Here is a 14,342-nt window from a genome sequence, read left to right as displayed (position 1 = left end):
TGGCCAGTGTATGTAATTTTTTTCCCGCTAAGATATGCTGCTGTGTTATAGGAAAACACCTAAACCTGAAAAAAAACTGCATGTCAAAACATCAGTAGTTTCTGAGATAGGCTGATGATGAAAATATGACATTTTATAAGTTATCTGTAAAAGATGAACTTGACCTATCCTCCTGCACCAGAAAGCTTTTCTATTCATCCTTTAATGGAAACCGTTAATAAAAGGCATATGGACACGCCATGTTTACTCCAATTTTGAATATGTTATTACCTGGCTGCTATGCTGATCTGCTTTTAATACTTTCTCAGTCATTGACCCGATCGCGATCAGTTGTTTAACTGCATTGTGACTCCACCAGCTGCATCCTTGTTGCAAACTTATCACACAGACCACAAATACCAATATATCACCATAGCAATCAGAAACTTGGTATTTGTAAAGAGGGTAAATAAAGATGGCAGCTGGCGTATTCTTCACATTATATGACTCTTTTAAGGTAAGCCAGTATGTGTTATTAATCAAACAAAAAGTTTGAGAGATCAGCTGGAACTGCTTATCATTTTGAGCAGTAGGAATTTGCCACAACCAGATGTGTCTCAGCAGACACCTTACTTCTGCACCCACTCTTCTCTGTGTTTCTGTATGCATGCTTCCTGAGAGGTGGCCCTACCATGGAGCAGACTGAATCACATGATCCAGGGCATCAGACTGTAGTGGGCAGCATCAGCTCTACACTCAGCTGATCTTTTTCAGTCTCTCTCTCTTTGCTCTGCTGCTTCTGCCTGACTCATGGAGCACAGAGCTTGTTAAAAGTTATATACAGAGGCGCCAAAATAGAGTAAAAGCGTCTAAAAACCGTTTAAAAAGGGGAAAGTTGTGGACATACCTACCTCAAAGGAGTACGGACAGAGATTCATTATTTTATATTAAAAAAATAACATTTATTAGAAACTCCACTTTTCAACGCGTTTCGCGGGTACAGTCCGGCTTCATCAGGCAATAATTAGAGAAACTTATACATGTCTACAATCGCTACAAGTGCCTGCTGTTAGTCTGTGTGTGCTGGCCCGCCCCTTACTTAACCACTTGCCGACCACCCACAGCCGATGGGCGGCGGTAAGGGCTGGGCCCAACCGACCGCAATGCGCCCATCGGCGGCGGCGGTGTCGGGCGTGGTTATGAGGCGATCGCATCATTCGTGACGCGATCAGCCGCCGGCGACAGACTCCGCCCCCCCTTGCACAGTAACCCGCCGGACATTCGGAATCGCCGGCGGGTTACTAGCTGACAGATCACCGCATACAAAGTGTATAATACGCTTTGTAATGTATACAAAGCATATTATACAGGCTGCCTCCTGCCCTGGTGGTCCCAGTGATCGAGGGACCACCAGAGCAGGCTGCAGCCACGCAGGTAAGCACCCAAGCACACTGATCTGCCCCCCCTTCCCTCTGATCACCCACAGCACCCCTCAGACCCCACCCCTCAGACCCCTGTTTGCACCCAATCACCCCCCTAATCACCCATCAATCACTCCCTGTCACTATCTATCAACACTATTTTTAGGATTAGCTCCTAAACTGCCCCCTGGGGGCTCCTGATCACCCCCACACTCTCAGATCTTCCCCAGACCCCTCCAGACCCCCCCCCCCTGTGTACTGTATACATCTATCCTCCCCTGTAATCACCTGCCAATCACCTGTCAATCACCCGTAAATCACCACCTGTCACTGCCACCTATCAGATCAGACCCTAACCTGCCTCTTACGGGCATCTGATCACCCACCCACACCATCAGATCGCCCGCAGACCCACCCTCAGATCACCACCAAAGTGCATTGTTTACATCTGTTCTGCCATCTAATCACCCACTGATCACCCATTAATCACCCATCAATCACCCCCTGTCACCACCTGTCACTGCTACCCATCAGATCAGACCCCTATCTGCCCCTAGGGCACCCAATCACCCGCCCACACCCTCAGAAAGACCTCAGACCCCCCCAGACCTCCCCCCTGTGTACTGTATACATCTATTCTCCCCTGTCAATCACCTGTCAATCACCCGTCAATCACCCATCAATCACCCCGTCACCACCTGTCACTGCCTCCCATCAGATCAGACCCTAACCTGCCTCTTATGGGCATCTGATCACCCACCCACACCATCAGATCGCCCGCAGACCCACCCTCAGATCACCTCCAAAGTGCATTGTTTACATCTGTTCTGCCATCTAATCACCCACTGATCACCCATCAATCACCCCCTGTCACCACCTGTCACTGCTACCCATCAGATCAGACCCTAATCTGCCCCTTGTGTACCCAATCACCCGCCCACACCCTCAGAACACCCTCAGACCCCAGCCCTGATCACCTCGCCAGTGCATTGCTTACATCTATTCCCCCCTCTAATCACACCTTGAGACACCCATCAATCACCTCCTGTCACCCCCTAGCACACCTACCAATCAGATCAGGTCCTAATTTGTCCCGTGTGAGCTCCTGATCACTCGGCCAAACCCTCAGATCCCCCTCAGACATCCTTCCGATCACCTCCCCAGTGCATTGATTGCATCTATTTTCCCCTCTAATCACCCCCTGAGACACCCATAAATCACATGCCCATGTTCTCTGCTGCCATGTCCAGGTCACGATTTGAGAACATCCTGCGCTTCCTGCACTTCAGTGCCAATACAACCTGTCATCTAAGAGGCAACCCTGCTTATGACCGGTTCCTCAAAATTGGCCCCTCATAGACCACCTGTCATCAAAATTTGCATATGCTTATACACCTGAACAGTAATTTTAAAGGCATTTGGTTTCCAGACTACTCACGGTTTTGGGCCCCTAAAATGCCAGGGCAGTATAGGAACCCCACAAGTGACCCCGTTTTAGAAAAAAGACACCCCAAGGTATTCCGTTAGGTGTATGACGAGTTCATAGAAGATTTTATTTTTTGTCAAAAGTTAGCGGAAATTGATTTTTATTGTTTTTTTCACAAAGTGTCATTTTCCACTAACTTGTGACTAAACCATGAGGAGTAGTCTTAAAACCAAATGTATCAAAATGACCTGTTAAATACTAAGGGCCCGTTCAGACTGCAAAATGCGGACGGCCACGCATGCGGACCCCAACGCGTACGAACGCACGCCATCCGCGTTCGTATGCGTTGCGTGGCTGATCCCATCACTGAAAAGTGAATGGGACAGCCGCGCGTTTTTGTAAAATCTGCGTGCAGCATGCGTTCCCGGACCGCACAGGTCCGGAACGCATGCAGTGTGAACATCAGACATTGCACTCTATGCAATGTCTGATGTCCTGCGTGTCGGCCACCTGCACGCGTTTCCAAAACGCGGCTGGAAACGCGTGCAGTGTGAATGGGCCCTAAAGGTACTCATTGGACTTTGGGCCCCTTAGCGCAGTTAGGGTGCAAAAAAAGTGCCACACATGTGGTATCGCTGTACTCAGGAGAAGTAGTATATTGTGTTTTGGGGTGTATTTTTACACATACCCATGCTGGGTGGGAGAAATCTCTCTGTAAATGGACAATTGTGTGTAAACATTCAACATTCAAACATTGTCATTTACAGAGATATTTCTCCCAGTGGTCTGAATGGAAAAAAAGGCTCTGGTTCTTAAGGGGCAAAAAGACTGTGGTCCTTAAGTGGTTAAATATGCACTGCTCTCGAGCCCTGCCTCCTCTCCATGTGCCACTCTGCCTGGGGGGAGGGGGGGGGCATCCTCACAAGTTTCTTTCAGGCAGCAAATTATCTAGAACTGGCCATGCTTCCTGACAGTGGCCTAACAACAGGCATTGCATGAAATGATTATCTATGGCTACTGACAATGAATGAATCAAACAAATAAGTGGAAATACACAAACATCCAGCTTGTGCTTTTATACTTAAACTAAATGCAGCCTTTAAATTGGCACAGCAACGATTCTGAAAGGACGACTTATTTAGTGGCTAGAACTATAGACAATGTCTAGACACTCGTAGGAGGTACACTGGATATAGAAACAAGGCTGCAGAGGCTGGAAGCCATAAAGAATGAGGACAGAACGCAAATAAAGGATCATGAAAAGGAGGTATTGTTGGCTTGCTGCTAATGTTCTGCTATAAAACAAGTAAATGTTCTAGTCGCCCACAACCACTGTGTATATCAACACAAACTCTACAGACATACACATGAATCATACAATAAGCTTTCTTTCAGTTTTTCTAATTCCTTTCAATAACCTCAACCGTCTTTGCTACAAGTGTTCATTCCCTTGTTAGCAGCAGAATGTGCGACAGGACTCGTCGATCTCTCTCTGCTTCAAGTGGAACATCACTTAATTAAACGAGAAAGGCATTGCGCACAGTGTAAAGATGCTCATCGGATTCCGCAATCAAATGTTCTCTCCATGCAACAACAGAAGTAAAGCATGGATGCTGCAGAGAACGATGGCAGATAGAAATCAGCGTAGCCTCTTCCAATCAGTATCTCTGAGCTGCAGCTGGATCTGCACAGAAACTGAAATTTCTGATGGGAAATCGTCATTTCCTTTCGGAAAACGGAAATTGGAATTCCGCTGAAATCTGATTTACCACAACTCTGTAATTTTAGCCCAATCACAGAACTCGGAAGCATTGGACCATCAGAGAATACAGAAAATTTTCTGCAAAAAAAAGGATTACCGCTGTAATTTTTGACCAATCACAAGACTGATTTTCCATTTGTCCAATTTCCGTCTTTTCCGATTTTTGTTTTTCTGTTTTGTTTTGGGGTTTTTTTGCCTCATTTTTTACATTCTCTGATGCAAAAAAATTATTAAAAAAAAATACTCGACGATCAGAAAAACTGAAAATCAGAAAAAGACAGAAAATTTGAAATCGGAAAAACAGAAATTGGCAATGCCGGAAAGTGGAATTTACTGAAATTCACTTTGTGATGATCCACCCCATTCACATTGTTGGGTTGCTCACCTTCCCTTATGTACCCAACAATGTAATGACTGTTCTTCCCTGTAGTAACAGCTCAATATCCCCCCCCCCCTTTCAAACACACACCATGCCAGCTCACTTAATACCCCCCTCCCTTTCCACCAAGTGACAGTGAATTGAGGGAAAGTTAAGATTACTATGATTTTCCAGGCATGACAGATGGTTCAAAAACTCCTTACTTGCAACCACTAGGACAGTACACTGTTTTAGTGAACAGCACCCAAACTCAAAACTCCATTTTGTGGCAAGCCATACGTTCATCTGCAGACACGCCCCATGTACGATTAACAATTCAAGTGCTTAGTTAGATAAGCTACCACACACAGACAAGGTTAGGGAATTCAATTATGTTCCCCGAAGCTATAGATCAGACAAATTTCTTTTAAATACGGTTTTCAGGGTGAGAAAATTATACAAAGTTACAATTCCTGGTATGCCTAGGCAACACCTCCTCATGTCCTCTGTATATGTTTTTTCCAGTCTATCTTTTGTTAGGCGGAGAGCTCTGTAGAGTGTACAATGGCATCCCAGGTCACATGGTACATTTTTAAAGCCATTGCCACATAAGACATTTCTCACAGAATTATACATTTTCAATTGAGCTCCTGCTCAAAAACACACTTGAGCAGTTTAGGTAATAAAAGAGTCACTTTCTAAGGCACATTATGACACCGCTTGGCCTCTGAAAAGAGTTATAACATATCTGCAAAAACTCCCATGTGTGAAATAGTCATACATTTAAAAAATGAATCCACGGTGATGGAAATACAATTTTCAAAAAATAATCTTTCTTTTACCTTAATTCCAGGAAGTCCAGGAAGCCCAGGAAGCCCTGGTTCACCCTACAGGAAAATCATATTACAGAAAAATGTTCTTGGGTAAGAAAAGGATAGTAAATTAAACAGGAATCCAAAACACAGCAGAGTTTACACCCTCACAAAGCATCGGCTGTGGCTTTTCATGGTCATGAGCAGATGGTATAAAATCTGTCGGCACAAGCAATGCTGTGAAAAATGAGTTTCATGGCTGTAAAAATGGATATCTGGTATTGTGGTAGACATTATACAGTACAATCTATAAACAGAGCATATAGTTACTACTGCTAGAATCTCAATGGTCCACACGATAAAAATTATCAGCACAAATTATGGTGAATAAATGAAGAAATGAAACCTTGGAGAGCTCAAGCTGAAATCTTAAACCCTTGTGATTTATGATAGCCCAAATCTTCCACCTAGCTAACTGCACCTACTACTCGGTGTCTAACCCTAACCTCCCCTTTTCTCTGGCCCCTAAACAATTATAATCCACAACAAAATAAGCTATAAATGCAGACCTACATTTAACCGGTTCAGCACCGCAGTCCGAAAATCTCATGCATCCGAGCAACGTTCACCTCCCATTCATTCGCCTATAACTTTATTGCTACTTATCACAATGAATTGATCTATATCTTGTTTTTTCCGCCACTAATTAGGCTTTCTTTGGGTGCTACATTTTGCTAAGAATTATTTTTTTCTAAATCTATTTTAACAGGAAGATTAAGAAAGAAATGAAAAAAATTCATTATTTCTCAGTTTTTGGCCATTATAGTTTGAAATTAATATACGCTAGCGTAATTAAAACTCATGTATTTTATTTGCCCATCTGTCCCGCTTATTACACCATTTAAACGATGTCCCTATCACAATTTATGGTGCCGATATTTCATTTAGAAATAAAGGTGCATTTTTTCAATTTGCGTCCATCACTATTTATAAGCTTATAAATTTAAATAATATAATAACATATTCTCTTGACATGCATATTTAAAAAGTTCAGGCCCTTGGGTAACTATTAATGTTGTTGTTTTTTTTTTTTTATTGTATTTTTTATTTTTATTTTTAATAAAAAAAAGTGTATGTGGGTAATTTTTGGTGTGGGAGGGAAACTGTTAATTTTAAATGTAAAATATATTTTTTTTTTATTAAAAATGAATTGTGGTGCAGTTTACTATTCGGCCACAAGATGGCCACAGTGAAAAAAGTCCTAGATGCGAACGATTTCGCATCTAGGAACTTAAAAGCAGGGGAAATGTTTCCTGGGGGCAGAAATACCGCGCTCTCTGGAGAGAAAGCGTCGGTATTTCTGCGGGGAAGATAGATCGGTGAATGGGAATTATATTCCCATTCACTGATCGGGGGGCTAGCGGCGGGCAGCGGGAGCGCGCGCGGGGGCGCGCCCGATCGCGCGCACGAGGCGGCGGCAGCAGCAGTGCCTATCTGGACGAGGAAGCTCGTCCAGATAGGCCGAACTGGATAATTAGTCCCCCCTAAAATTCGAGTAGGCAGGTGCCCTATCCCCAAAGCTAACACTCATTCTACTTGGAGGAGCCCCTAAGAAGGCAGGCAAAATGTGTCACTAGGCAGGACATAAGTAGGAAACAGAGGGTTTGTGGATTGCAAAATATTTGCAATGATAGAGGAATTTTTTCCTGTAATTAAAGGGATACTGTAGTGGGGGGGGGGGGGGTCGGGGGAAAATGAGCTGAACTTACCCGGGGCTTCTAATGGTCCCCCGCAGATATCCTGTGCCCGCGCAGCCGCTCCCCAATGCTCCGGCCCCGCCTCCAGTTCACTTCTGGAATTTCTGACTTTAAAGTCAGAAAACCACTGCGCCTGCGTTGCCGTGTCCTCGATCCCGCTGATGTCATCAAGAGCGCACAGCGCAGGCCCAGTATGGTCTGTGTCTGCGCAGTACACTCCTGGTGACATCAGCGGGAGCGAGGACACGGCAACGCAGGCGCAGTGGTTTTCTGACTTTAAAGTCAGAAATTTCAGAAGTGAACCGGAGGCGGGGCCGGAGCATTGGGGAGTGGCTGCGCCAACACAGGATGTCTGCGGGGGACCATTAGAAGCCCCGGGTAAGTTCAGCTCATCTTCCCCCGACCCCCTACAGTATCCCTTTAAGTTATTGTTTTTATACCCCTTTGAATGTTCCATTTTCATTATGTTGTGGTTTGCTAATCATAATCCTGACTAGTGATGACCGTAATGTGCTAATTATGATTACGCGAAATTACGCAAACATTTTCGCAATTACGCATATGTACGTAATTACATATTCGTAATTCAATTGACTTTGTATAATCATTCGTAATTACGAATGAATTTACGTGTAATTTACATGTAATTTTGTGCCGATTTTGGTGGTGAATAGCAAAGCCCCTGTACATGCTATTACTACCAAAATTGCTACGTATGTTAATGAGAATAGTGGGTACAAGTAAAACATACCAATTTTTAAAAAATACCTTGTAGTTTTTGAGAAAATAGATTTTAAAAATGCAAAGAAAAATGGTTTTAAACCCAGAAAAATTACTGTTTTAAAAAAAACCTTTTTTTTGTATTTTTAAATTGATTTTCTCAAAAACTACAAGGTCTTTTTGAGCAATTTTTTTTACTTGCACCCACTATTCTTCATAACGTGTGTAGAAATTTCCGTAGCAATTGCATGTATGGGGGCATTGCTATTCACTGCCAAAGCTGGCACAAAATTACGCATAAATTAATGCGTATATTGCGATTAGGTACAATTAACTATAAAATGAATTACGCTATTACCCTGCAATTTTGCATTACGAATACAATGCATAACTGCAAATTATGATACGTAATTACGCATGGGTTTAATTTCTGCTCATCACTAATCCCGACTGCTACATCCTTAGACCTAACCTTAATTTCTCCCCTAAATTTAACTTTTCAATTTAACTGATAACCCAAGCCTATCTGTAACTTAACATGGTGCCTGACTACCCCTTACCCTATTCCTAGATACTTATAGTTTGGGTCAGAACAGACCCGATAATTACATTGGCATGGCTCTGTACCTAGCTAAATAGCAAGTGCTGATGCCTTGTAAGGGCTCATACACATTCTCAACTAATGTCACCCGTCGGAGTTCAGGAGCTGATCCTCTTGGGTGACATCTCTGAGCCCTGCTGCACACAGGCATGTCAGCTGTGTAGCTGACAATGCGCTGTTTAGCTATGCAGGGGGGCGACAAAGGGGGGGGAAATCAGTGCATGCGTGACGTTACGCGGCCGGGGGAGCAGCGTGACCAAAGGGATCGGCATCCCTGGGGTTGGATGGCTCCATCCAGCAGGTCGCACGCGAGTTGGGCATCAGGGGTCACCAGGTGCCATACACACACACCTGATTGTCGGCTGAGGCAGTCGGTATTGGCTGCCTCAGCCGACTTAAATCATGCATGCGTATCAGGCTTTAGTAGGTTTAGATTATTGTGCTACTGAAAAAAAGTCACACCCATTGATTACAGCACATTGTTCTATTCTCAACTCATCACTGTATACCCTATTGTTTGATTTGTTACATTTTTATATTTGGTCTCTTTATTGTTTTGTTGTTTTCACATTGGACATCTCTACATATTCAGAAAATAATCTCCTTCCTGAAGATTATCATAGAAAGGAAGAAACTCTTATTTATGATTTGGACATTGAATTGATTGTAAACAAATTCAGTTCTGAAACAAGTTTGGTTGATTCAGTGCACTCACTCTACTATTGTTACTCAATGGTCTTTGCAGATTATTGAAATTTGACTCACTTTTCTGAACAGAATTCATGTATAGTCCATTCCAATAAAAGAGTAAAGGGCATCTCCATGAAGTGTACTGAATTGGATTTTCAGTTTCAAGGTGCACAGAATGTTCATTAAATTTGAATACAATACAACCTGGACTTACTTGCATCTCATCGACCATCTCTAAAAATCACCATTTGCCCTTTCCAATCCAAGGATCCATTTAACTGAATGGAAGGACGGATCGGTGGTTTGAGAAGTGAATGAAAGCACTTATTGCCACGATTAAAAATCAGCTTTTTAAGTGTGGTGGTCTGAAAGGTGCATTGTAATTTATAAAGAACAAATAAGTAACAATCTGTTAATAGATCATCAATTGTTTATAAATATTCAAAAATCACCATTGTTTGTGTAAAATTTAAAAAATGCAGCCTTCTTTCTCAAAGAAGTGCTACTCATCCTATATTCTTTGGCACTTAATTCTCGTTACAAAGCCTTCAGTGCCACTACGGGCTTGATTTACTAAGAGGTGCTAACCTACTTAGCACGTCTAAAGTCTTAAGGCGCGCTAACCACGGTGCTAAGTAGGTTAGCACCAGTTTTCTCAATCAGATCGTGCGCTAAGTACCGCGCGCAAAGTTTTGCGTGCGCAAAGTCCTATGCGCGCGCTAAGTCCCATAGGCTTTAGTGGGCACTTCGCGTGGAGCGCCCTGCGCTCTGTGCAGTGCGCGCGCAAAACTTTGCGCGTGGTACTTTGCTCACGATCACTACTTCTCACATTTCAACTGAGTTTAGACGTGCTAAGGGCCAGTGCTAAAGTTAGCACCGTTTTGTAAATCAAGCCCTACATGTTTTCTTTTTTCTTCAACAATGACAATAACAATATAGGAAGTACTTAAAGGACAACTGAAGTGAGAAGGATATGGAGGCTGCCATTTTTATTTAACTTTAAACAATACCAGTTGCCTGACAGCCCTGCTGTTCCTCTGCCTCTAATACTTTTAGCCATAGACCCTGAACAAGCATGCAGCAGATCAAGTGTTTCTGACATTACTGTCAGATCTGACAAGACTAGCTGCATGCTTGTTTCTGGTGTTATTCAGACACTACTGCAGCCAATTACATCAGCAGGATGCCGAGCAAGTGGTATTGTTGAAGAGTAAATAAATATGGCAGCCTCCATATTCTTCTCAGTTCAGTTATCCTTTAAATTTGAGAAAGGTATCTCCAACTGGTTTGTTATCTTCAAACAACATAGCAAATGCATTCATCACATACTGTAAAGTAGTCTTACAGAAAATCCAGTAAAATGTCTCCTTCCACATGCAAAACTATAAATTACTTTCAGTTTTTCTCACTTTTCATTGGCATAATGTACTGATAAATGAGATGAGCCAATACAGAAAATAAACACTGTAAAAACTACAATGCGTTAACGTGTTGTATTTTATCTATAGATACAGGTCTTTGATGTAAGATGAGAAGGAATACAACCAGACCTCAAAGTAAATAAGATAAAAAAAAAAGAAAAGCAAGATATTGTTAAAAAAATGTACATAGCTCAGATCACAAAATACAAATTGGGTGACGTGTTTATCCACTGTCTATGCAATGGTACGAGAACCAGCGTGTAACACATCCTTATAATCTCTGCATTTCTACACGTTTATGCAAATTGCCATCAAGAAAGCACAACTATTTTTCTTTACAAGAACACCTAATCAAAGGCATGGAGGTGAGGGGAACTGAGTACACCCAAGAACAAAAAACAAATCTTCAAAAAGTTACACATCAAATAGTATCAGAATGTAAAAATAAATGCATTTGCCCATAAATTGTTGATAAATTATATATTTCAGTAATGTCACAATTTCAATGTGAATACTGTTATTGTCTTTATAGGACCAGGAGTTTTCCTCATTTACTCATACATGGTCATGCTCTTCCAGCCCACTTTCTATTCCACGTTAAAGTATTAACATGCTTATACTTGAAATATATTAAACGAGGCCTCCATTCACAATGCAGTACACTTGCATAGTGTTGAAAACCTGAGTTCTCCCACACACCACAATGCAGCACCCGAAGAAGTGGCTTGGAAGGTGGAACCACAGGAGTCATATAATGCATGGCATGAACCGGAAGTGAACTCCCTGTGACCCTGGATCAGGGTTGTGAGGAGGCGCACAGAGGTGTGTAAAGTTGGGTGACTGGTAACGATTTAGATGTATAAAAAAAGAGGTTTCTTACCTCTATAGAAGGCTCACGAGAAGCGGGCATGGTCCCGTGAAACGCGTTGTCAACAGTATAACCGCTTTTTTTAAAAAAAAAATGAAGGCTCCCTTATAATCCACTCTCGTGAGTCTTCTATAGAGGTAAGAAACCTCTTTTTTTATACATATAAATCGTTACTAGTCACCCAACTTTACACACCTCTGGGTGCCTCCTTACAACCCTGATCCAGTTACTGCACATCTCCCACGGAGGTGACGACCTCGACCACGGTGGACCAGTTCCATCACGGATAGAGGACCCGAAGAGGGGTGTGATCGCCCGGTTCCTGCGTCCGGGACACCAGGCGGGAACGGTCTTTTCCCACAGGCCTATACGGTGGTTGCCGGACTGCAACGCGTGTTTGTGAGTTCCCATTCTATAAGAATTCGAGCCATTAGGCGTTGATAACGATACTGCACTATTGGGCTCCTGGTCTTCCCTCTTTTAACAGAAAAAGGCAACCTCCCCTCAGGAGTGAAGGAAGGACCCTTGACCTGTATTCTTCTTTTCCCCGTGACCCTGTCCACTTCTTCAGGTGCTGAAGTGTGCTGTGTGGGAAGATTCCAGTCTTCCAAATTCTAAAGCCAACACTACATTTACATAATTCACTTCACTCTCATGCTAAAATACTTACATGTAACCCCAGGCACAGTATAATGGGGTATATTCAGAAAAGACCGGTAAACTTAAATTAATTTTACCAGCATATATGCAATTTATGCAGTGAGTTACGTAAATTACTTAACTTGCTTTATAAATGTATCACTTACGTTGTCTGTTAAAAAATGTAAGTGATGCATCTCTACAGACAGTTACACAACTCATGTGTCTGCACACATACCGAGTACTGTTCTTTTGTCAATATTCCTCTACGTTAAAGCGGATCCAAGATTAAAAACTAACTGTAACAAGTAACTTGTCTATATATCTTATCTAAAGTTTAGATAGTTTACACAGCAAATCTAGCTACAAACAGCTTAAATAGAATATGATTATTTCTTTCTGTGATACAATGACAGCAGCCATGATGTTTGTAAACATTACACTGAGGCAAGCTTATCTGTATCTTGATCAAAAAAACCTAATCCCCCCTCCTCCCCTCTCCCTCTGAAATCTCTGGCTAGTAATACCTCCCCCTCCCAGACTGAGCTCCCATGATCCCTTGCTACTGTCTGAAAGTGCCTTGGCTCTCTTAAAACCTGTGGGCGTGGCTTGTTTAGTTTATAGGGAATTAGAGTATTAAAACAAAAAGTATTTGGCTTGAGGAATGCCCTATAAAATAGGAAAGGAACACAATTATGCAATGAGTAAAAGTTCATCTCGGATCCACTTTAATCTGTCTTTATACTGATAGTAAAGAAGCCACAGTGTATGTTAATCCCTGTTTAAATACCACACTGTAATGCAGTTAAATATAAATAAAACAGAATTGCAATCATTTGCAAATTACATAATCCCGGTATTTCATTTAAAATTGTACAAAGAAAACATAGAAAATGCTAAAATACTTTTTTTTCCTGAACAGCTTATGCTCATTTAGAATTTTCTGCAAGCACCACATAAAAAATGGTAAAAGGGCAAGTTTACTGCTCCAACACCCCTACTTTTAACACCACTTTGGAAATGAATGGAAACGGTGAACGCTCAACACTTTAGGGTCTACTTTTGTTGTAGTTTTACACTGCAAACAACACTATTACTCAGTTTTAATATTTGTAATTTATTTACGGTATCATGCAAATTAAATGGAGACTTTTGATTGGTTTGCAAATCATGAAAATCTGTTTTATTTTACAAGAAATGGGGTAGTCTAACCATAAATATTTTAATTCAGTTTCTTAGTTACAAACTGCATCTTTACTTACATAAGCTCCTCAGATATCACATTATTCTGTATGGCAGTTTCCTGTATTTCTGTAAATGAGACCCAGTAGGAAGACTGCACTAGGTGGAATTGAGAGTACCCCTCTTCTCCTTTCACATAGATACCAAATTGGGTTCCCAGGTCACCAGTTGGCTTTTGAAGAGCAGTTATTAGCCAGTAAAATGTAAACTACAGTCATGCCTGGCTGAGAAGGATATGATCTGAGTATTCTGTGCCCTCTGTGCAGATGTCAGTGCACCGTTTCCCATCATGATTGAAATGCACCTTGTAGGAATCATAAATCCTTTTTATAGTGACAAAGCAGTATACTTCAAAACCGTGTGCTCTGACCTTAAAAATGGCACCGTTAATGTGGCCTAGAAACAAACTAAAGAAGTTTCATGGCTGAGCTGACGTGCATTGGCATGTGAGATTACTTGGAAGTATTCACTGGTATGATTACCTTCCATAGCCCACATTGCAATAATGAAACTGTAAAAGGTCAGTTAACAGCTAGTGTGGAGAGACTGTGCTGCTTGTGGTGCAGCGCTGAAACATGAAACATATAGTTTACAGAAGATCTTCCCATAAACTTAGTTTTGTTTAAGGTGGAGTATGATGGAAACT

At 42.0% G+C, this 14,342-nt stretch overlaps 1 protein-coding gene across 1 annotated transcript in view; it reads right to left on the bottom strand.

Moving 5' to 3' along the window:
- LOC137571854 (collagen alpha-1(XXV) chain-like) overlaps positions 1-14,342 on the bottom strand; it is a 207,064-nt gene that overhangs the window by 98,083 nt on the left and 94,639 nt on the right. Inside the window, exon 14 of the mRNA XM_068281586.1 lies at positions 5,789-5,833. Within this exon, the coding sequence (XP_068137687.1) occupies positions 5,789-5,833 (45 nt within the window). The remainder of the gene's footprint in view (positions 1-5,788; positions 5,834-14,342) is intronic.

Source organism: Hyperolius riggenbachi, chromosome 1 (assembly GCF_040937935.1).
Source record: "Hyperolius riggenbachi isolate aHypRig1 chromosome 1, aHypRig1.pri, whole genome shotgun sequence".
NCBI lineage: Eukaryota > Metazoa > Chordata > Amphibia > Anura > Hyperoliidae > Hyperolius > Hyperolius riggenbachi.
The sequence above is the reverse complement of the archived record's forward strand: the minus strand, read 5'-3'. Positions and strand labels throughout refer to the sequence as shown.